This window comes from Microcaecilia unicolor, chromosome 1 (assembly GCF_901765095.1).
Source record: "Microcaecilia unicolor chromosome 1, aMicUni1.1, whole genome shotgun sequence".
Taxonomy (NCBI): domain Eukaryota; kingdom Metazoa; phylum Chordata; class Amphibia; order Gymnophiona; family Siphonopidae; genus Microcaecilia; species Microcaecilia unicolor.
The window spans coordinates 321667478-321691795 of record NC_044031.1 but is presented as its reverse complement, the minus strand read 5'-3'; the positions used below and the strand labels follow the sequence as shown (position 1 = coordinate 321691795).

At 42.4% G+C, this 24318-nt stretch overlaps 1 protein-coding gene across 1 annotated transcript in view; it reads left to right on the top strand.

Annotated features, from left to right (window-relative positions):
- The first annotated feature begins 2503 nt into the window (after positions 1–2503).
- LOC115477822 (collagen alpha-1(IX) chain-like) overlaps positions 2504–24318 on the top strand; it is a 76246-nt gene continuing 54431 nt past the window's right edge. Inside the window, exons 1-4 of the mRNA XM_030214951.1 lie at positions 2504–2516; positions 13277–13330; positions 19412–19483; positions 19576–19611. Coding sequence (XP_030070811.1) covers positions 2505–2516; positions 13277–13330; positions 19412–19483; positions 19576–19611 — 174 coding nt within the window. The 5' untranslated portion in view covers position 2504. The remainder of the gene's footprint in view (positions 2517–13276; positions 13331–19411; positions 19484–19575; positions 19612–24318) is intronic.

The following is a 24318-nucleotide window of genomic DNA, read 5'->3' as shown; positions in this document are numbered from 1 at the left end:
AAAAGCAAATACCAAATTCAAGCCATTTCATAGCACTTCAGTAAAACACACACCAACAAAGGTAGAAAAATCTTTTTGATGGAGGGAAGTTATAAATACATTTCCACAAGTGCCTAATATCATTTTACAAATAAATGTATATAATTCCACATAGTCCTCAACTGGGGCCTTGCACTGAGGCTCTTTCTGGAACACTGCAGTTCTACCTCTAAATGTCAGCTTTGTACAAGGACTCTGACCCCTTCTCCTTCTCACCCACCCCCATCCTCCAGGGACTGTGACAGCTACTGTCACAGCATTCCCATTTTACTCAAAGTGTAGGAAACCTAAGCCAGGAATCAAATCCATCCCCATATTTGTGCAACTTCACCTTAAGGAGATGGAGAGCAGCAATGCCTTGGGTTGCATCATCTTCCATTATCACTCAGTGCCCAAGTCATGGTTTGAAGTGCTTGGCAAACCAATTTCCCATAGGGCTCAAGCCCCTACTCAGGTCCTAGATGGTGGCGGCGGAGGAGGAGGACATAGCCTGAGGTACAACTGTTCTCCTTTGGAAGGATGGATTTGCAACTTGAGATAGCTGCCCCTTTAACTACTGCAGGACTGCTGAGAGCATTAGGGACACATTAAAACCCTTTAGTGTCCAATGTTCCCATCAATCTGTTATCATATGGCTTATTACGGGAACATTGGACACTAAAGGGTTAACCTGCTGATGCTCTTGAGGAATATTAACTACACCTCCTGAAATTTATTATGGTCGATTTTGTACAACTTTAATATTAATGAGCACATTACATGTATTTACATGCAATACAGCTCATATGTATTCTGCAGCATATATATTTCATTGGCCACAGTGGTAATGCTTGTGTGAGCATTTAAGGTTGGATTCTATATAAGGCACGGTGAATAGTGCGTGTTAAATTATGCATGCGGCCAATTTATACACACTACTCAATTGAGTAATGAGCCAATTTATCATAATAATTAGCCAATAACACTGATTGGCAATAATTGGAATTGATGTGCACTTCTTTTCAGGCATATTCTAAAAAGAGGTGCATGTAAATGCCAACCTGCACTGCTGAAAAAGGGGCGTGGCCATGGGAGGAGTGTAGGCATGTCAGGGGTGTTAATCAGGGGAACACGTGCACATTTAGGCGCGGGCATTTTCAACAGGTTTTCAGTGGTATAAATGGCTGCGCCTACATGTATGCGCATTCTTCCGACCTATGTGCTATTCTATAAACCATGTCTTACTATAGAAATGTTTATAAAATAGCGCTTCATGTGTTATTCTGATGCACCTACATTTAAGACGCCTTATAAAGAATCCAGCACTTAATGTGCATTATTGTGTGAGTGGAGGAGTGGCCTAGTGGTTAGAGTGGTGGACTTTGGTCCTAGGGAACTGGGTTTAATTCCCACTGCAGGCACAAGCAGCTCTTTGTGACTCTGGGCAAGTCACTTAACCCTCCATTGCCCCAGGTACAAATAAGTAACTGTATATAATATGTAAGCCACATTGAACCTGCTATGAGTGGGAAAGCGTGGGGTACAAATGTAATAAAAAAAAAATAAACCACTCTGAAACAGGTTTACCCTCTATGTCTGGACCCAGGATTTGGATAATTTAAAACATTGTTCTGCACAATGTAGTTTACAAAATCAATTGATATGATTTATCCAGATTCCCATTCAGTAGACTTGGGAGATCCATTGTTCCTCCATGGAAATGAGCTATGTGAACTAGCTCTACTTTTGGGATCTGCTGGGTACTGTTTATTTAGTTAGTTAGTTTTGATATTTCTACCCCACATTTTCCCAGGAAAGCTCAAGTTCAATGTGACTTACACAACAAATTAACAAGAAGCATTACAAGACAATTAATATTCATACAAGAATACTGCTATTAAAAAGTGACTTGCACTAGCTACTGTCGGAGACATGATGTTGGGCTCAATGGACATTGGTTTCTCTCTATTTTCCATCTTCCATCTTCCATTATCCTCTCTGCAAAGATTTAGGTTCTCATGCAGTATAAGTGTTTCCTCTAAATGAGGACATTCACAACTTTTTCAGCCCTGAGTAAAAAGGATAAGGGTTATGTGTAAATGCTATACTTCAAAGCTGGAAAATGATCTTCAAAAGAACAGGCTCCTCTTCCACCCCAGTCCCTGCTAATAACAAGCTTTATTCAATATGGATATTTTTTTCCCTATAAGGCACAGAATAAACAAAAGTCCTTTTTGAATAAGATCCTGTGCTGGAAGTCTGTTCTGTTCTGTCATTTGCAGGGTGAGGAAGGTCCGTCGGGAATCCCTGGGATCGATGGCCCATCTGGAGAAGATGTGAGTCCCAACTTGGCCTGCCAAAAGGATAAACCAAAAGATTTTCAGACATCAGAATAAACAAATGCAGCGTGATAAATAAACTACTATTCTATTCAATTATTCCAGGGTCCCGTGGGAGTGCCTGGAATAGAAGGTCAGATTGGACTAATGGGACCAAAGGTAAAGTAACTTTATGCAAAACTCAAAACTTGTGATGAAATAGCGGGAAATCTTAGTTTGAATAAGGATGGTTAAAAAAAAAAGGTTTATCTTGGAAAAAGAACAAGAAGTAAAGAGGGATAAGCCAACAATTATTTATTTATTTATTTGTTTGTTTGATTGATTTTCAAAAGACTGCATTCATACAAAAGGTCAAAAGGACGCGCAGGTTTTATATGACCTTTTGAATGCAGCCTTTTGAAAATCATCATTTTTTGCCATCTGGGACCCTGAAGCAGTTTTAACAAAACACTGGCTATCGTTGGCCCGGGAGCAATTTTGCATCTTGAAAGTTCCACCGGATGCGTTTTGGGTGCTTCATTTAAGCCATGAGATAAGTGATTTTTCTTTGAGCACTGATATTAAGCACTGACTGTATTTTGAATGAAGTCACTTCTTTTCGGAAGGATTTTGCTGCTGATGAAGCAAGGATCTTTTTAGATCAGCTCTGCAAAACTTTGTCCTGAGCTACTTTGAGGCTTTTCCGTCCGTGTTTTCTTTACAAGTTTGTTATTTTAGAGTTTCATACTGTGATATTTTGTGGATTACTGTTTGAAAAATAGTCTACATGATTGATAAGCTTTCTCTTGTGCCCTAATGATTCCTTTGATTTCAGGTGGTTGGTGTTGTATGTAGCAGTAATCATAATGAAGGAACCCAGCATTAAGAAATACATCGCATATTATCAGATTGGTGGAGGCATTTCTATAAAAAAAACTGTACATTAAGATAGTATTCTATATTGCATCTTTAGGCACCAACACGTAAACCATGTAAAAAGCAGGTGTAAATGTTGGCATCTAGGCATGGAACTTACAGTATTCTGTAAATTTGGTGCCTAAGTGTATGACTTGCCCATGCCCTATCCAAATTGCAGTTATGTGCTAAACCCTAGGTTCAATACTACTACTACTTAACATTTCTAGAGCGCTACTAGGGTTACGTAGCGCTGTACAATTTAACAAAGAGAGACAGTCCCTGCTCAAAGAGCTTACAATCTAATAGACAAGTGAACGGTCAGTCCGATAGGGGCAGTCAAATTGGGGCAGTCTGGATTCACTGAACGGTAAGTAAATGATGCTCAAAATTTGGCGCCAAAAAATTGGTGCTGAACGCTACTCTATAATGGGCGTTCTGGGATCAGCACTCTTTATAGAATAGCGCGTAGGGCTGGCATCTGCGGTCAACTTTGGGTGCGAGGAGCTACACCAACTAAAACCAGGTGTAAATCCCGGTGCAGAAGTTGGGCACCGATCTGCACTATTCTATACCACTGCCTGCATTTTAAAGGAATGCCCTTGACCCACCCATGCCCCTTCCTTGGCCACACCCCCTGTGCAGATCTGCTATTCTGTAAATGGGTGCGTAAATGTGTTTTCATGTGGATCTGCCATTTCGTCCCCATTTCAGTGCCTTGCATTCGTTAGAACACTTTTCCATGCCTAATGTTTGGTGCCATATATAGAATTCTCCAGCAAATTACTTAGGCGTTAGCTTATAGAGTAGTGCCTAAGTGTAGTTAGGGGCCTAACTCCCATTTTCCCCCATTTTGGTACCTCACTTCCATTTGAGTACCTAAAGTTACATAGAAACATGACGGCAGATAAAGGCCAAATGACCCATCCGGTCTGCCCATCCTCTGTAACCCCCCTGTTCCTAAGCGATCCCACATGCTTATCCCATGCCTTTTTAAATTCTGGAACAGTCCTCGACTCCACCACCTCCACCGGGAGGCCATTCCACGCCTCCACCACCCTTTCTGTGAAATAATACTTCCTTAGGTTACTCCTAAGCCTATTGCCTCTTAACTTTGTCATATGCCCCCTCATTCCAGAGCTCTCCTTCATTTGAAAAAGGCTCTCTTCCTGTACATAAATGCCCTTGAGCTATTTAAACGTTTCTATCATGTCTCCTCTCTCCCTCCTCTCTTCCAGCATATATATGTTGAGGTTCATAAGCCTGTCCCTATAATTTTTGCATTCAAGACCGTTTACTAATTTCGTAGCTGCCCTCTGGACCAACTCCATCCTGTTTATATCTTTCCGTAGGAGTCGGTTAGGTGCCTAATTGGTTAGGTGCCTAATTGGTGGCTAACTTGTGATGCAGTGTATAAAATTAGAGGGATACTGTGCTTGCATCCTCAAATGTTTGCTTATCCATAATAAATGGGACTGATGCTTCATTCCTTATGAATTTTGGTTGCCCGTTTTATAAGATCCTTTTGAATGTTCCTTCTCACAAAGGCATGGTAGTCTTGTTGGAAACTTGAACCTAGATTCCTCTTGAAACATATGGGGGTCCTTTTACTAAAATGCAGTACAGTTCAAAGAACTAGAGGAGTAGTCTAGTGGTTAGAGTAGTGGGAAGCCAGGGTTCAGATCCCACTGTGGCTTCTTGTGGTCTTGGGCAAGTCACTCAACCTTCGTTTACCTCAGATACAAAATTAGATTGTAAGTCCTCTAGGGATAGGGAAATACCTGCTACACCTGAGTGTAACTCACCTTGAGCTACTACTGAAGAAGGTGTGAGCTAAATCCTAATAAATAAGCTAAAAATAGAAAGAAAATGCATCTTTCTTATATTTTGCTGAAGTCTTCTCAGTGTTTGAATGTTAAAACAAACTTAGCAAATCTTGGGGGTCTTTTACTAAAGCTTAGCTTGAGTTATCTGCAGCAGGGCCCATTTTATTCCTATGGGCCCTGCTGCAGATAACTTGAGCTAAGCTTTAGTAAAAGACCCTCCTTGTTCCTTGAGAGTCATGAACAGGCCTGTTTTTTACGATAACCAAAACATTTAAATTTTCTGCAAACTGGAGCTGCTGAATGCAGAGAAATGTTATGAATATTAACAGTAGTAGTGCAAAAAATGTGACCTGCTTGCTTGGCAGCCGTTGAAGACCCTGCTTTAAAATGTGAAAAGAAGTGCTAAAATGAGGGCCTTATCATAAAATAAGGTTAATTTCTATATTGAGCAAATAAGCCACTAATAATCTTACCTTTTAGAATAATATTTTATATTTTTTAGCAAGGAGCACGATCCTTAGTTTCCTCTTACGATCACATCATTTACATGTCATGCGTTAATAGCGGTGCTGTTCATATAAGGTTAAATTGGAACAGAAAGTCTATCTGGGACCTATCTGGGAACTGCTCAGGGGGAACTAGCTTTGGCTTTTTTGATGTCATGCATCTCCTGTCATTAAACCTTATTGGTCCTATGTCTTCTGACTTCTTCTGACATCTTTAGGAGATTTGCCAGTAATAGATTTAACCATTCCCTTTTTTTTTTTTTTGAAAGCCCTAAGACATTGGTTTCCAACTTACATTATTTTTAGTAGATTTCATTCAAAACAGAATGCACCTTAATGGGAGATCCGGGAATGCTACCAAATATTTTGGACACATCAAAGCTATATAGCGGAGATTGGGTGGCAGCACCGGTGGTTGGGAGGCGTATATGAGTTTATCTTGTTGGGCAGACTGGATGGACCGTACAGGTCTTTTTCTGCCGTCACCTACTATGTTACTCACATTACTATGTTGCAGAATATTGACCTCAATATGTCCAAAACAAATGTCTTGTTGACCCCACAGCTAGTTACAATCTCATGAACTCTCAATGAATATCCTCAATTATGGTATCACTTAAGTATACATAAACAGAACTCACTCAACTAGAACATCATAGTATTATTTCCCCCTTTTTCTCCCCTCCCCTGCTCTCCCATCCACTGTAATCCTGTTGGTGTTTCAACCCTACACTCCCCTCTACCTCCCCTCCCCCCTTCCCCTATTGTTTTACAGTTCAAGGTTGCCACAGACCTGTATATCAATGTTGAGATCAATAAAATGTTCAAATGTTCAACAGGCGGCTTCTTGCCGCCGGGGGCAAGGTCATCCAAAACGGAGTCCATCGTGTTTTAAAACTCTTTCCTGCTGATGATGAAATGTCTCCCACTCCAACTCTCTCCAGGCGCAACAGTGTTATCATTTGTGTGCGCCATTGCTGGACACTTGGTTCTGTTGCAGACAACCAATTTATAAGGATAACCTTTTTTGCCATGACAGTGGTCCGCACTGCAAAGTCTCGCAAACATAGAATGCATTTAATTGATATTTCAGCGCCTTAATCTACGTGCATCCATTTACACCGATGAAAACGTGGCATAAATCCTGGTACGTAGATTTAGGCGCACTGGGCCATATTCTATAAGTAGGTGCATACATTTCAGAACACCCATGAAATGCCCATTTTCCCTGCCCATAACCACTCTCCTTTTTGCCTGCGTGTGTTAGAAGATCGGTGCACATCATTACAGAATAAGCTTAGCGAGTTGTGCACCTAAATTCTAGTCAGTGCTAATTAGTGCTCATTATTGCTTGTTAAGTGCTGTTATCAGCACTCGTTAGCTTATTAAGCCAATTGAGTTGCACATATTGTTATATAATCCACGCTGATTTCAGCACGGATCTCCAGGCACATTATATGGAATCCGGGGGTTAGGGGCCCTTTTAGTAAGCTGTACTAACGGATTTAATGTGTGCTAATGATTGGCGAACATTAAATGCTGAGCAGCCCATTGTATATCTATGAGCTGCATGGCACTTAGAGGTCCTTTTACTAAGGTGTGCTAATAGATTTAGTGCACGCTAACAATTAGCATGCGCTAAATGATAAAACGTCCATTATATTCCTATGGGTGTTTTATCATTTAGTGCATGCTAATTGTTTGCGGGAACTAAATCTGTTGGTGCGCCTTACTACTACTACTTAACATTTCTAAAGCGCTACTAGGGTTACGCAGCGCTGTACAATTTAACATAGAAGGACAATCCCTGCTCAAAGAGCTTACAATCTAAAGGACACGTGAACAGTCAGACCGATAGGGGCAGACAAATTGGGGCAGTCTGGAATTCCTGAAAGGCAAGAGTTAGGTGCCGAACGCAGCATTGAAGAGGTGGGCTTTAAGCAAAGACTTGAAGATGGGCAGGGAGGGGGCTTGGCATAAGGACTCGGGAAGGTTGTTCCAAGCATAGGGTGAGGCGAGGCAGAATGAGCAGAGCCTGGAGTTGGCAGTGGTGGAGAAGGGTAATGAGAGGAGGGATTTGTCCTGTGAACGGAGGTTTCGGGCGGGAACGTAAGGGGAGATGAGGGTAGAGAGGTAGTGAGGGGCAGCAGACTGAGTGCATTTGTAGGTAAGAAGGAGAAGCTTGAACTGAATGCGGTATCTGATTGGAAGCCAGTGAAGTGACCTGAGAAGAGGGGTGATACGAGTATATCGATTCTGGCGGAATATAAGACGTGCAGCAGAGTTCTGAACAGATTGAAGAGGGGATAGGTGGCTAAGTGGGAGGCCGGTGAGGAGTAAGTTGCAGTAGTCAAGGCGAGAGGTAATGAGAGCGTGGACGAGAGTTCGGGTGGTGTGTTCAGAGAGGAAAGGGCGAATTTTGCTGATGTTAAAGAGGAAGAAGTGACCCCTTAGTAAAAGGACCCCTTAATGCACACTAATTCATTAATGCATGCTAAATCCATTAGCGCACGTTAATATAAGGCCCCCTTAATTTCCCCTGTGCCAGGAATAAGAGCTAACAATTGAAACAATTGAAAGCTGATAAGGAAGACTCTAGTGGTATGTGCAGGGAGATTTTATTTATTTATTTATTTATTTTATTTATTAGGATTTATTTATCGCCTTTTTGAAGGAATTCACTCACGTCGGGGTACAATAAGAATAAGTCAAACATGAGCAATAGACAATTACAGCAGTAAAAATATTCAATAAACATTACAAAATATGACATGGAGGGGCATAATCGAATGCGAACGCCCATCTCCATGAGCGTCTATGTCCAAGAACAGGTCCGTGAAGGGGCGGGACAGACCGTATTTAAAAAAAAAATGGGCGTCCATCTTTTTTCCGATAATACGGTTTGTGCCAGCCAAATGTATCGGATTTGTGCGGATTTCAGCTGTGCGGTATCGTTTTTCAGCGATAATGGAAACCAAAGGCGCCCATCTCAAAAACGAACAAATCCAAGGCATTGGGTCATGGGAGGGGCCAGGATTCGTAGTGCACTGGTCTTCCTTACATGCCAGGACACCAACCGGGCGCCCTAGGGGGCACTTTTAACAATTAAAAGTGAAATACCTCCCAAGTCCATAGCTCCCTTCCTTTGGGTGCTGAGCCCCTCAAATCCCCTCCAAAACCCACTGCCCACAACTGTACACCATTATCATAGCCCTTATGGCTGAAGGGGGGCACCTAGATGTGGGTACAGTGGGTTTTGGGGGCGGTTTGGAGGGCTCCCATTTACCACCACAAGTGTAACAGGTAGAGGGGGATGGGTCTGGGTCCACCTGGCAGACATCCACTGCACCCACTAACAACTGCTCCAGTGACCTGCATACTGGTGTGATGGAGCTGGGTATGGCATTTGAGGCTGGCATACAGGCTGGAAAAAATAGTTGTTAAAGTTGTTTATTTTTTGATGGGAGGGGGTTAGTAACCACTGGGGGAGTCAGGGGTGGTCATCCCCGATTCCCTCCTGTGGTCAACTGGTCATTTAGGGCACTTTTTTGGGACTTGTGAAAAAAAAGGTCCAAAAAAAGTGACCTAAATTCGCGCTAAAAATGCCTTTCTTTTTTCGATTATCGGCCGAGGGCGCCCATCTCTCCTCGGCCGATAAACACGCCCCAGTCCCACCTTCACCACACCTCCGACACGCCCCCATCAACTTTGCCTATTTCCGCGGCAGATTGCAGTTGAAGACGCCCAAAATCGGCTTTCGATTATACTGAATTGGGCGCCTTTGCGAGAAGGGCGCCCATCTCCCGATTGGGTTGAAATATGGGCGCCCATCACTTTCTAAAATAAGGCCGATTGTGAACTGTATTTTATGAATGGTGGTATATAAACATACATTTTAACTATATCCATTCTAAATCCTCCTCTTCTTACCAGAAGGAACTTCTGGGGCATAAAGTGACATGAGCGATCCCAGTTGCCTCTGACACACTGCTGCCATAATTCATAGAAACAACATAGAAATTCTGTGTTATTGGCTGTGCTTTTAAAGCACAAATATAACCACTTATCTGCATTAATTGCAATCTGCCTTCCCCAAAGTGCTAGAACAGTTAATAGAGAAGTTATACTTAGGGCTAGATTTCCTGAAGTATGTTACCACATTACTGTGTGCCACTGCTGTCAGCATGCATTATTATTATATTACTAGCTCTACCCGGCCACACGTTGCCGAGGCTCAGTCTGGTTAAATGGAAAAGAAAGAAAAGAAAAGAGGAAGCGCACGTTTCTAATATGTTTAATTTCACAATGCTTGTGGGTATACAATATTTTTTGTTGTTCCATTGTGTGTGCAGAGATAGAGATTGTCTGGTTTGCCGACTGTAGAACATGCAACATATAATTGTCCATGTGAGAAGCAATGCGTGTGTAGATGTAAACGGGTGAATGCGAAAGATTGGCCCTGAGCTTTGTTGATGGTGATTGCAAACACCAATCGAATTGGGAATTGCAATCTGTTAAATTGAAACGGCATATCTGTTGGAATCATAGGAATGCGAGGAATGAGGACATGTTCACCTTTGAAAGGTCCTGTCAAGACTGTTGCTCATTAATTTTTTTACTGCAAGCTGCGTGCGGTTGCAAAGCTTTGGCTGGTTGATATTTCACAACATGATAATTGGCACGCCGATTTTCAACTGCAATACATGCGGTGGCATCCCTGGCAGATCGAGTGAATTGAAAAAGTCTGTTGGATAATTAAGCGCTTCATCTGCTTCCAGAACAGTGTTGACGGATTTGTATGTGAGTGGCTCGCTTGGAATGTTAGACTGAATAATATTGTTCAGTTCGTAGACGTCTTTGTTCTTGGCCGCAAGAATAGCTCGTTCACTCAGCGAATCGTGATTCTTATAATTGGTTTGAATATTGGGAAATACTTTTTCAACCAATTGTTCTTTTGAGGTCACAAAATTGCAGAAGTTATGAGGCAATGAAATTCGTCCTGAAGTCAGATCAACCGGCACCTTTCCGTTCCTAATTTTCAGCAATTGATGTGAGAATATCTGAGCTGATTGATTGTTTTGCAGCTGGACACGCATATTTGTAGTTAAGTTTAACGTCTTTACGTGTTGCCACAAAGTAGAGTATTTTAGGCAAGCATTTATTTCGTCCGCTGGTGTCGATTGAGGAACTACAGGTAATGTTTGCCTGAAATCTCCTGCAAGCAATATTAATGTGTTCCCAAATGGTCGGATGTTTCCACGCAAATCTTGCAATGATCGATCAAGAGCCTCGAGCGATGTTTTTCGCTGTGCTGTTTCCTCGGCACGTATTTGAGCCATTCTTTGTCTGTTTTGCTCGTTTGCTGATGCCTGTTCTTCCTCAGTTTGATTTGCAATTGTAGGTAAATAAAAACACGCGAGTATTTGAATGCAATGTCGTGTCGAAATTTCAAAGCAATCGGTGAAGAACTTTCGGAGATTTAAGCCACTCTCAGCCTGTCGCGTTGATTCTGTTGAGAACGAAGCAGATCTGAAGCTGCAGAACGCTATCGCCGTGCTCGCAACCGTGCATCGTCAAGTCTGGCTGCACAACGCTCTGCTGCTTCCTTGGCACGTATTTGAGCCATTCTTTGTCTGTTTCGCTCGTTCGGTGATGGCCGTTCTTCCTTAGTTTGATTTGCAATTACTCGTCGCACTGCTTCCGGTCCGCGAGTACGACAGCTGTGACATCTATATAATAGTAGGTATATAAAAACATGCATGTATTCGAATGCAACGTTGTGTCCAAATTTGAAAGCAATGGTGAAGAACTTTCGGAGATTTAAGATTTTGAACAAACAAACATTTACATTTTTATTTATATAGATATTGTTCCCATCATATATCTGCTCTTGGTCCCTCAGCTATATGGTAAGCCGTATTGTAGAAAATCTTTAGCATCATATCTATGTTAGTTGAATGTTCTAATGCATGCTTATTAGGTGTATCATTAGTATTATGCTAACATTACACTATCCTGCTTATTTTCGAAGGAGAAGGGCGGCCATCTTCCGACACAAATCGGGAGATGACCAGCCATCTCCTAACGGCGACCAAATCGGCATAATCAAAAGCTGATTTTGACCGGCTTCAACTGCTTTCCGTAGCAGGGCCGGATAAAGTTCAAGGGGGTGTGTCGGCAGTGTACCGAAGGCGGGATGGGGGCATAGTTTACAGATGGCCAGCCTCGGCAGATAATGGAAAAAAGAAGGCTGGCCCTGACGAGCATTTGGCCAACTTTAGTTGGTCCATTTATTTTCAGGACCAAGCCTCAAAAAGGTGCTCAACCTGACCGGATAACCACCGGAGGGAATCAGGAATTACCTCCCTGTACTTCCCCAGTGGTCACCAACCCCCTCCCACCCTAAAAGAAAATTAAAAACATTTTTTCCAGCCTGTATGCCAGCCTGAAATGTCATACCCAGTTCCATGTCAGCAGTATGCAGGTCCCTGGAGCAGTTTTAGTGGGTGCAGTGCACTTCAGGTAGGCGGACCCAGGCCCACCCCCCCACCCCACCTGTTACACTTGTGGTGGTAAATGGGAGCCCTCCAAGACCCACCCGAAACCCACTGTACCCACATGTAGGTGCCCCCCTTCACCCATAAGGGCTATGGTAGTGGTGTACAGTTGTGAGGAGTGGGATTTGGGGGGCTAAGCACCCAAGGGAAGGGAGCTATGTACCTGGGAGCAATTAATGAAGTCCACTGCAGTGCCCACTAGGGTGCCCGGTTGGTGTCCTGGCATGTGAGGGGGACCAGTGCACTACAAATGCTGGCTCCTCCCATGACCAAATGCCTTGGATTTGGCCGGGTTTGAGATGGCCGGCCTCGGTTTCCATTATCGGTGAAAACCAATGCTGGCCATCTAAGGGCCGGCCATCTCTGGTATTGACCCAAATGTTGAGATTTGGCCAGCCCCGACCGTATTATCTAAATGAAAGATGGCCGCCCATCTTGTTTCGATAATACGGTCGGGGACACCTCTTTACGGGGCCGGCCTTAGAGATGGCTGCCCTTATAGATGGCCGCCCCTGTTCGATTATAGCCCTCTATATCTCTGATATTTGAATTCCAGTGCTGTTAAATGTGTATATTTTTGATACTGTTTCACGGTAGTTTTATGATTAGGTTTCAACTTACTGTTTTCAGGTATTTATTGTATTTATGGTTATTTTACTATTGTTATGCTGTTAACAAAATTATACGTTTTATGTTAAACTGTACCTGCTATACACTGCTTTGGGTGAATTTATTCCTAAAGACGGTTAATAAATCCCAATAAATAAATAAGGAACTATGACTCACTGGATAAAGTGAGACCTCTGCTAAATAATATACAATAATGTGTGATAAAGTAACACACTAGTAAATGTAGCAAATTTAGCCCTTAATCTGCCTTAATTTGGGTTATTGATGCGCATTAAGTAGAAAATCTTTGTGCAACTTGGTATATAGGCCTTATAGAGTAAAAGTGGGCTATTTCCTCCACTTGTAGGAGAAATCCACCATAATCAATAACATATAATAACTAAATACAGTAGAAGTCAGTTTGAACATAATTACCATGATATGATTTTAAAATCAATTACTACAGTTAATGAATTTGCAAGTAACATTTATGCTCAGCATAAATCTGCCATCAACTGTCTTTCTAGGGAGATAAAGGTGATCAAGGGCCAAGGGGTCCACCAGGAAGAGCAGGTTCTGTGGTAAGTCACATTGCACACAAAATGCAACCATGCCATTCCTCCCCACCTCCCGCCAACCCCCAGGCTATCCTATCTTCACAAATACATGTATGCGCTGGCTGCAATAGAAATGTAGTAGACCGTGCAATTGGAGTGTAATTTTTTTTTTAAGTGCAGCGTTTCAAAAGATGTGTCAAAATTCTAATTTACCCATCTATCAATACAGTAAGGGGAAGAGCTAATCTTGTTAAATGAACAAGCACCTGAGAAAGTGGCAGTAGTTTCTCTCCCCCTCCCCCCCCCCCCCCCCCCCCCCCATTCTTTTTTATCGACTTTTGACCATTATTAGAGCTTCTTCTTTTTTTTTTTTTTTTTAAGTAACACCCAATTGGTAGTCTGGGGTGTGTTGAAAAGGAAAAGAAAAGGATAGACCAAAATTTTGAGGGTCAGTTTCTTGGTTTCTATTTAATTGAACAAAAACTTTTATTTCCCTTTAAATGTGTCCAAGTAAGACAGTGGTCGCTGTTCACCTTTATTATAGTGAGATGCTTATTTTAGAAGCATCATTTGCATTTTAGACATGCATAATCCAGCATTTAAATATTTACCTTTTATAAATGCTGAAGTTCTGATTTAACAAAGTTGGGATATATGTCTAAAAATGAATAATATTCCAATGGCAAGGGGGTGTGCTCTGGGCATGTTTTGAATGGGGCTAGGTTGGGCCTAAAAATGAATGTTTATTCCTCATTTCAGAAAGGGAATAAACATCTGGGGAGGGGGAGAATTCTGTAATGGTTACCCAAAGTTAGGCGCTCAATTTTGCACATGGAAAGTACATAAGAACATAAATGTTGCCATACTGGGATAGAATGAAGGTCCATCAAGCCCAGAATTCTGTTTCCAACAGTGGCCAATCCAGGTTACAAGTACCTGGCAAGATCTCAAAACAGTACAATACATTTTATGCTGCTTATTCTAGAAATGAGCAGTGGATTCTCCCCAAGTCCATCTTAATAATGGCTTATGGACTTTTTTAAAGAAGCTATCCAAACCTTTTTTAAACCCTGCTAAGCTAACTGTTTTTACTACATTCTCTGGCAATGAATTCCAGAGTTTAATTACATGTTGAGTGAAGAATTGCACACAGTATTCGAGGTGTGGTCACCCCATGGAACGAGACAAAAACATTATAATGTCCTCATTTTTGTTACATTTGTACCCTGCACTTTCCCACTCATGGCAGGCTCAATGCGGCTTACATGGGGCAATGGAGGGTTAAGTGACTTGCCCAGAGTCACAAGGAGCTGCCTGTGTCTGAAGTGGGAATTGAACTCAGTTCCTCAGGACCAAAGTCCACCACCCTAACCACTAGGCCACTTCTCCACTCCATTCCTGTCCTAATAATGCCTAACATTCTATTTGCTTTCTAAGCCACAGCCGCACACTGAGCAGAGGGTTTCAACATATCATCAACGATGACACCTAGATCCCTTTCCTGGTCAGTGATTCCTAATGTAGAACCTTGCATCACGTAACTATAGTTCAGGTTTCTCTTTCCCATATACATCAATTTGCACTTGCTCACTTTAAACGTCATCTGCCATTTGGATGCCCAGTCTCCCAGTCTCGTAAGGACCTCTGGTAATTTTTTATAATTCTCTTGCAACAACTTTGAATAACTTTGTGTCATCAGCAAATTTAATTACCTCACTATTTACTCCCACCTCTAGGTCATTTAAAAATATGATTAAAAAAAATAGTGGTCCCAGCACAGACCCCTGGGGAACCCCACTAACTACCCTTCTCCATTGAGAATACTGACCATTTAACCCTACTCTCTGTTTTCCATCTTTTAACCAGTTTTTAATCCACAATAGAACACTACCTCCTATCCCATGACTCTCCAATTTCCTCTGGAGTCTTTCATTAGGTATTTTGTCAAATGCCTTTTGAAAATCCAGATACACAATATTGACTGGCTCCCCTTTATCCACATGTTTGTTCACCCCTTCAAAGAAATTTAGTAGATTGGTGAGGCAAGATTTCTCTTCACTAAATCCATGTTGGTTTTGCCTTATTTATCCATGCTTTTGAATATGCTCTCTAATTTTGTTCTTTATAATAGTCTTTACCATTTTGTTCGGCACAGACATCAGGCTCACGGATCACCTCTAGAACCTTTTTTAGAAAATCGGCGTTAGATCGGCCACCCTCCAATCTTCCAGGCAATTTGCTACTCTTCAATTTGTCAAATTGTACCATTACATCTTCCAGGTTTATAGAGATTTCATTTAATTTCTCTGATTCTTCAGCTTTGAATAACATCTCTGGGACCGGTATCTCTCCCAAATCTTCCTCGGTGATGACCGAGTCAAAGAATTCATTTAATCTTTCCACTATGGCTTTGTTTTCCCTGAGTGCCCCTTTTACCCTTCGGTCATTTAACGGTCCAACTGATTCTTTTGCCGGCTTCTTGCTTTTAATATACTCTTTTTGCCTCCTATGCAATCTTTTTTTTTTTCGAAGTCCCTCTTTGCCGATCCTTCTTCCATTCTCTGAAGGATTTTCCTTTAGCTCTAATAGCTTCCTTCACCTCACTTTTTAACCATGCCAGCTGTCATTTGGCCTTTCTTCCTCCTTTTTTAATACATGGAATATAACTGGCCTGGGCTTCCAGGATGGTATTTTTGAACAGCATCCACGCCTGATGTAAGTTTTTTGTCATCGTTCTTCTCATTTTATCATAGTCTCCTTTATGAAAGTTAAATGTTAATGTATTGGATTTTCTGTGTGTACTTACTTCAGAGGTGGTATCAAATGTAATCATATTATGGTCACTGTTATCAAGTGGCCCCATCACCATTATCCCCTGCACCAGATCATTCGCTCCACTAAGGACAAGGTATAGAATTTTTCCTCCTTTGGTTGGCTCCTGTACCAGCTGCTCCATAAAGCAGTGCCTGATTTTGTCAAGGAAATTTACCTCCCTAGCATGCCCTGATGTTACATTTACCCAGTCAATATCAGGGTAATTGAAATTACCCATTATTATTGTGTTCCCCAGTTTGTTAGCCTCCCTAATTCCTGATAACATTTCTACATCTGTCTAGATTGGGAATAATAATCGATTATTGGTGTTAAGAAGCACTTACATAAGAACATAAGAGTAGCCAGTATCCCATTTTTAAACAGTGGCCAAGCCAGGTCACAATACCTGGCAGAAACCCACTTATTAGCAACATTGCATGCTACCAATCCTGGGGCAAACAGCTGCCTCCCCACATCTGTCTCAATAGCAAACTATGGACTTTTCCTCCAGGAACTTGTCCAAACCTTTTTTTTTAACTAGACAGCTAACTGCTATTACCACATCCTCTGGCAAAGAGTTCCAGAACTTAACTATTCATTGAGTGAAAAAAATATTTCCTCCTATTTGTTTTAAAAGTCTTTCCATGTAACTTCATTGAGTGTTCCCTAGTCTTTGAACTTTTGGAACAAGTAAAAAATCGATTTACTTCTACTCGTTGTACACTACTCAGGATTTTGTACACCTCAGTCATATTTCCCCTCATCCATCTCTTTTCCAAACTGAAGAGCCCTAACCTCTTTAGCCTTTCCTCATGGTAATCATTAGGCGCCGCATTACACACAGGTATGTCCTATATCCTATTCTACAACATGCGTGCTTAATTTTCATAGTGCACAACTCCAAAGGAGGCATGGTCATAGTAGGGGCATGGGCAGGTCAGGGCATTTCCAGAATTTAGGTGTAGTGTTATAGAATACCTGCATTTCTGTGCCTAACTGCCATTAATTGGCGAGCATCAGGGCCACCAAGAGACAAAGCCGGGCCCAGGGCAAACAGTCTTAGAGGGCTGCCGCCACCACACCATCAGTCACAGTGTAAAGCAGGGTTGTAGCCAGCAGCTATTTTTGTTGGGGGGGGTGACTGGGAGGCTATCCATTCCTTTCTGCTCTCTTCCTGACCCCCCCCCCATTCAAAATTTTCCTTTACCCAAGCCCTGCAAGCCATAGAGTTCTGTGGCCCGAACCTCCCCTGGTGTGAGGAAGTCGGCAGCATGCTTTACAGCAGCTGATGCCAGCACTCCTTGCATATACTTAGTTCATGCATGTGAACTGAGGAGGTGCAGAGTGCCGGCGTCAGCTGCTAGAAAGCATGCTTCCGACTTCCTCACACCAGGGGAGGTTTGGGCCACAGACCAGGGGCGTAGCCAGACCTTGGTGGGAGGGGGGCCAGAGCCCGAGGTGGGGAGCCATTGTTTAGCCGCTGACCCCCCCCCCCCACCGCCACTTTGGACCCCCTGCCACTGCCGCCGCCCACCCACCTCCTGCCCTGCCGCTGTATCAAGTATCTTGTTTGCTGGCAGGGGTCCCCAATCCCCGCCAGCCAAAGAGTCTTCAGCGCCGGTCGACTCTGGCGCCTTCGTTGTGTGATCATCTGTTTCTGACGCCTTACGTTCTGCACAGTGCAGGACATAAGGCATCAGAAACAGAGGATCACACAACGAAGGCGCCGGAGTTGACCGGCGCTGAAGAAGACTTTGGCTGGCGGGGTATTGGGGACCCCCACCAGCAAACAAGGTACCTGATGCGGGGGCGTGGAGGGTCCAATGTAGAGGGGGCCAGGGCGTAATCTGTGGGGGCCCATGCCCCCATGGCCCCACGTAGCTACACCCCTGCCACAGTCATGGGGAAACCACTGCTTACCCTGAGATTGGTAGCATGGAATGTTGCTACTGTTTGGGTTTCTGCCAGGTACTTGTGACCTGAATTGGCCACTGTTAGAAACAGATTACTGGGCTGAATGGACCACTGGTTTGACCCAGCACGACTATATGTTCTTTCAGTACACCAGTCTCTGCCAGAATAATACTTTCATTCTGCTGTCCTAATTCTTTTAACTGTTATTTTACATGGATTAGAAGATCTGGGTTCCCCCCACCCACCCCCAAAGCTTTTGATGATTTTACATGATGCTATTAAATTGAAGAGGTTTTTTTGTTGATGTAATAGTTGGCTATTTAGTTATCCTTATTATTCTTTTATGTTTCTATTTGTATGTTTTAGTTAATATTTTGGGCCGTTTACTAAGCTGCACTATAGGCACGCTAACGTTTTAGCATGCACTAAATTAGCACACGCTAACTATAGAGACACCCATTATATTCCTATGGGTGTCTCTAGTGTTAGCATGCGCTAAAAGGTTTGCGCGCCTACAGTGCGGCTTAGCAAACAGGGCCCTTTGGTTGTTATCTGTTTTGTTATGATTTAATGTTATATGTTTGTGATGGTTTGTTGTAATAAGTTTTCTTTTTATTATGTTGTGTTTAAGTTTTTATTATGTTATTTTTTATTGTAACCTGTCATATGTAACATGTTTTTGGCTATTGTAGTGGTTTACAGTGGGGGACAGTGTGTTTTGGGTGGGTTTTGAAGGGCTCAGGGGGCAAGAGCAAAGGTGAGATGTGTACTTGGGAGAATTTTTATGAAGTGCACAGAAGTGCCCTCTAGGGTGCCCATTGCTCTCCTGTAATGTCTGGGGGACCAGTCTGCTAAAATTGCTGGCTCCTTCTACAACCCAATGGCTTGATTTTCTACATTTTGTACTTTTTTTTTTTTTTCAAAAATAGACCAAAAACCAAAATGTTCAAAGCACAAAACCTTGTTCGAAAAAGTATTTAAAAACAAAAAAATGTAGACGTTTTTCTTTTTCAAAAATGACCTTCTTTCCTATTCAGATTTTGGACGTTTTGTGTAGAATGTCCAAAGTCGGACTTAGAAGTCATATTGAAAATGCCCCTCTATACATATCATAATGTCAAAACAGTTTATAATTTTCAATTCCTATATAATTTACAATTACAATACAGTATTGCAGATAAACAATTCCAATTTTTGCCTTCTTTCATGTAACATAAACATATGGTTTGGGATTTTTAATTGCAGATGATAAAATCACAGGAGCTGTTCTGTGTTTTTTGTTCAGCCATTGATATTTCAAATGCAATGTAAACTGTACTTCAGATAAACCTGGGACTATACCATATAAACTATGCTGCTCTGTTTCTTCGTTATTAGGGATCCAAAGGTGAAATGGGTGACTCTGGCCTACCTGGAAGCCCAGGCTCCCATGGATTAGCAGGCCCCAAAGTAAGCTCACTGCTAGGATAGCTGTGATTAGTTCAAATGGTCATTCTCTTGCCTTTCATATATTCAATTATTTTTCCTCAATTTTTTCACAGGGTTCACAAGGGGAAACAGGAGATGATGGCCTGAAGGTATATAGTCTGCTTTGATTTGCATCAACACAGTTTGCATAGAATAGCTGGCTAAAATAGTATACAGTAATTATCACAATCACTTTGAGCCTGTGAGATACGTGACAAATCAAATATTAATTTTTGTAAACATTTATGTAGGTGTTAATTTCTGAATAGGATTCTAACATGCACTATCATCTCTGAGGTGAATGGCCTGGCAGACCAAAGGGGTGGGGGGAGAGGAGCATTGTTCCAATAATTATTTAACCAATATCAGTTGGGTGAAATGAAGAATGGGCAAATAAAATGATTTGTCTGAAATTACAAAAGAGTGGAGAGGTAGAGCTCATATTTGAGCTGGTGCCCTAGAGTATCCTGAATTTGTAGATTAGTGCTGTAATCAGCAAACCATACCGCTTCCTCATACCAAGAAGTTATTAAATATAATCCACAGAGACTCAAACATGCTTTATTTTATAACAAAAGAAATCTTAGAAAAGCATGAAGAATTTACTCAAAAAGGCAGGGCTGCTGAGAGGAGAAGGGGCGGGGGGGGGGGGGGGGGGGGGGGACAAGATTCCCTGGGCCCAGCCTCCAAGGAGGGCCTGGTGCTAGTGCTGTTGGATTCGAATTGATTTATCAATTCATTTTTGGTGAATTGATTTTTTTTTTGTAAAAATTGAGGCCCCCAGCATACCTTTTAAAACAGCAGTTCTTCACTGGCAGGAAGCACGAGCAGCCAATGACTGATACACACTGCTCACGCCGGCCACACGGCCTTCCCTGTGATGCTACTTTGTGTTTCCACATAGGCAAGAACACGCCAGAGGGAAGGCTGTGGGGCCGGCGGGAGCAGTGTGTATCAGTTGCTGGTGCTTGTGCATGCCGCCAGCGAACAACTGCTGTTTTAAAACGTATTTTTTTCAGAAGCCACACACATTATTAATTGCTAATAGAATAAAATACTCTTTCTATTAACCATCTGTGGGCTGGGGGGGGGGGGGTGCAGCGGCAGCAGCAGGACCTTTAAGATTGTTTGCCCTGGGCCTGGCATTTAGGCTTATTTTCGAAAGAGAAGGGCGCCCATCTTCTGACACAAATCGAGAGATGGGCGTCCTTCTCTCAGGGGTGCCCAAATCGGCATAACCAAAAGTTGATTTTGGGTGTCCTCAACTGCTTTCCATCGCGGGGACAACCAAAGTTCACGGGGGCATGTCGGCAGTGTAGCGAAGGCTGGACTGGGGTATGCCTAACACATGGGCATCCTCGGCCGATAATGGAAAAAAGAAGGGCGTGCCTGACGAGCACTTGGCTGACTTTACTTGGTATTTTTTCTTGCAACTAAGCCTCAAAAAGGTGCCCGAACTGACCAGATGACCACCGGAAGGAATCGGGGATCACCTCATCTTACTCCCCCAGTGGTCACCAACCCCCTCCCACCCTAAAAAAAAAAAACTTAAAAATTTTTTTTGCCAGTCTCAAATGTTATACCCAGCTCCATGACAGCAGTATGCAGGTCCCTGGAGCAGTTTTAGTGGGTGCAGTGCACTTCAGGCAGGCGAACACAGGCCCATCCCCCCACCTGTTACACCAGAAACCCACTGTACCCACATGTAGGTGCCCCCCTTCACCCCTTAGGGCTATGGTAGTGGCGTATAGTTCTGGGGAGTGGGTTTTTTTGGAGGGGTTGGAGGGCTCAGCACCCAATGTAAAGGGAGCTATGCACCTGGGAGCAATTTGTGAAGTCCACTGCAGTGCCCCCTAGGGTGCCCGGTTGGTGTCCTGGCATATGAGGGGGACCAGTGCACTACGAATGCTGGCTCCTCCCATGACCAAATGGCTTGCATTTGGTCGTTTCTGAGATGGGCGTCCTCAGTTTCCATTATCGCCGAAAATCGGGGATGACCATCTCTAAGGTCGACCTAAATGTGGAGATTTGGGTGTCCCTGACCGTATTATCGAAACGAAAGATGGCCACCCATCTTGTTTCGATAATACGGGTTCTCCTGCCCCGACATGGGGACATCCTGTGAGGACGGCCCCAAGAAAACTTGGGCGCCCCGTTCAATTATGTCCCTCCTTGTCTCTCGGCAGCCCTGCAAAAATGTCAGATTACTATAACCTTGTACAGAATCCAGGTATCTGGTCAGATCTGACCGTGACACATACAGATTCCAAGCCAAGTAACAGTCAATATTTTGAAAATGTCTCTTTCTTACCAGTTGATTGGATTTTCTTTGACGCTGAGGTAGACAATTTCTGAATTTTCTGGAATGGCAAGTCTATTAATGTGGTATAAATTCCATAAGGGTAGCCATGTCAGACTATAGTAGCAAAAACAACACAAGAGGCGAATGGCACCTTATAGAGTAGCTTATTAATGGAAGCTGGCTTCCATATATATTATTAAACCAAAGAGGCAATGTAGTCTGCACAATATATATAATTCAAAACAAAAGCAATACAAAAAGCTGGCCAAATGTACAAATCTTTATTCCCAATAAATACATAAATAAAATGCAGGAGACTAGCACTGAGGAGTGGCCTAGTGGTTAAAGCACCAGTCTTGACATCCAGAGGTGCCCCGTTCAAATCCCACTGCTTTTGTGCTCTTGGGCAAGTCACTTAACTCTCCATTGCCTCAGGTACAAACTTAGATTATGAGCCTTCCAGGGACAGAAACATACCCAGTGTACCTGAGTGTAACTCACCTTGAGCTATTATTGAAAAAGGTGTGAGCAAAATCCAAATAAATAAATTTTTTATTTATTTGTTTATAATTTTCATATACATTTCAAGGATTACACACTTGAAAAAGATAGTGTTATAACTTTAAACATTTCTTAAAGAGGAAAGAAAAAAAAAGGAAGAAAATTCAAACTGAGCAATAACACTCAAGTCCACATTTTGGGGATTCCATGATTAAATATTTGGAGGAGAAAACAAGAAATCATTATTAAGAAGTAATTTGCATATAGAAATAGAATACAAAGCTAACTCGTTATACTCCTGTAACACTTTTTGAGGCCACAAATGTTGTGAAATGAGGAAGGGTCCATAAAAACATATTTGAGTGAATTATAATTCACAATACATTTGCAGGGAAACTTGAGATAGAATGTGCCTCCTAGCTGTAAGACGGCTGGTTTTAGCAGCAAAAATTGTTTCCTCTTCTTTTGAGTGTCTCTTGAGACATCAGGAAACAATAATATTCTTTGTCCCCAAAACAATTTTTCCTTGTTCCTAAAGAACAATTTAAATAACCATTGTTTATCTGGTAGCAAGGTAACCATAGCCACTAAAGTTGCCGGAGTTACCTGCTCCGATTCTGATGTCCCTAGGAGATCCGTTATATCCAAAGGCAATTGTTGTTGCTTTTGTTCTTGCTCTCTTTGTGGGATATAATAAGTTTCAGTAAATGGTGGGAGATTAGTTTCTGGTATTTCCAATATTTCCTTCAGGTATCTTTTTAACATATCAGATGAACTGATCATTTTTATCCTTGGAAAACTGACAAATCTTAGGTTATACCTTCGCATATAATTATCATATATCTCCGCTTTGCTTCTAAGGTTTGAAACATCCTTAACCATAATGTTTTGAGTATTCCCTACTTTCATAATTTCTTTTTCCATTGTTTCAAACCGAGTTTCAAGAGATTTTGTATCAGTTACATTTTTCTCTACTTTTTTTTCCGTCTCTATAGATTTTTGTATAGCAAAGTTAGATTGTTGCAACAATGATTGAGCCATTTGAGCCATTAAATCCCACAAGGAGTCAAGAGTTACCTCTGCCGGCTTCACCACAACTCCAGGGGGCATACCCAATTTAGGTTCTGGAACCTTCTCAGTTTCTGTGCCTTGTCCCGTGCCGGTAGAATTCAGATTGCTTTCTTTTGGGAGCAAAATCTGTCCCCCAAACTCCCGCGCACGATGTTCAGAATGAGCTTCACTCAGAGACTGATCCCATTCACCTTCCGGTACTTGGCCTCTTGATTCCAGGGAGGGAGAGCTAGTCCGTTGAGGCTGCGGGGGCGGAGCTCTCACATCAGGGCTCAGAGTGATATCGAGTCCTGGAGACTCCATAGAACCCTCCACTATGCTGGCGCCTCCTAAGGAACTGCTTCCGACTTCTCTGCTTTGTCCTGCAGACCACCCATATCTGTCCTTTGGACCTACAGGAGTTGAGGTAGGCGTCGGGGGAGCTCGGAATGAAGCCTTTCCTCTTCTTTTCGGCATTATTTCATGTTAGGAAATCGTGGTCTGCAGCTCTACTTTATGCATGCGGCCATCTTGGAATCGGCTGTTTCTTTTCCGAATAAATAAATTTTCATCTACAGGGTTCACTCAGCATGTTTCTGCATCTTGTCTGCATCAGGGGCAGTGAACATTTTAAACTACTGGAGTGGATTTATTTCAAAATGGAGGTACTTTTGATCCCTTTATGTAGTTATTTATACCTTTTGAATTTAGCGCTTTGAGTGCAACGAGATTGCCAGTGGTACTGTACAAATTTTATGAAGTTAGCCCCTGATGCAGGCAAGTCGCCAAAACAGAGACTGGACACTGGTCTGCTGTATTTGTTTCTAATTATTTACTTATTGGGAATAAAGATTTGTACGTTTGGGTTACTTTTTGTTCTGCCTTTTTTTTTTTTTTTTTTTTGGATTATTCATATATTTGGTGTCTGGAAAAATGGTACCCCTTACATAGTTTCAAAATACTT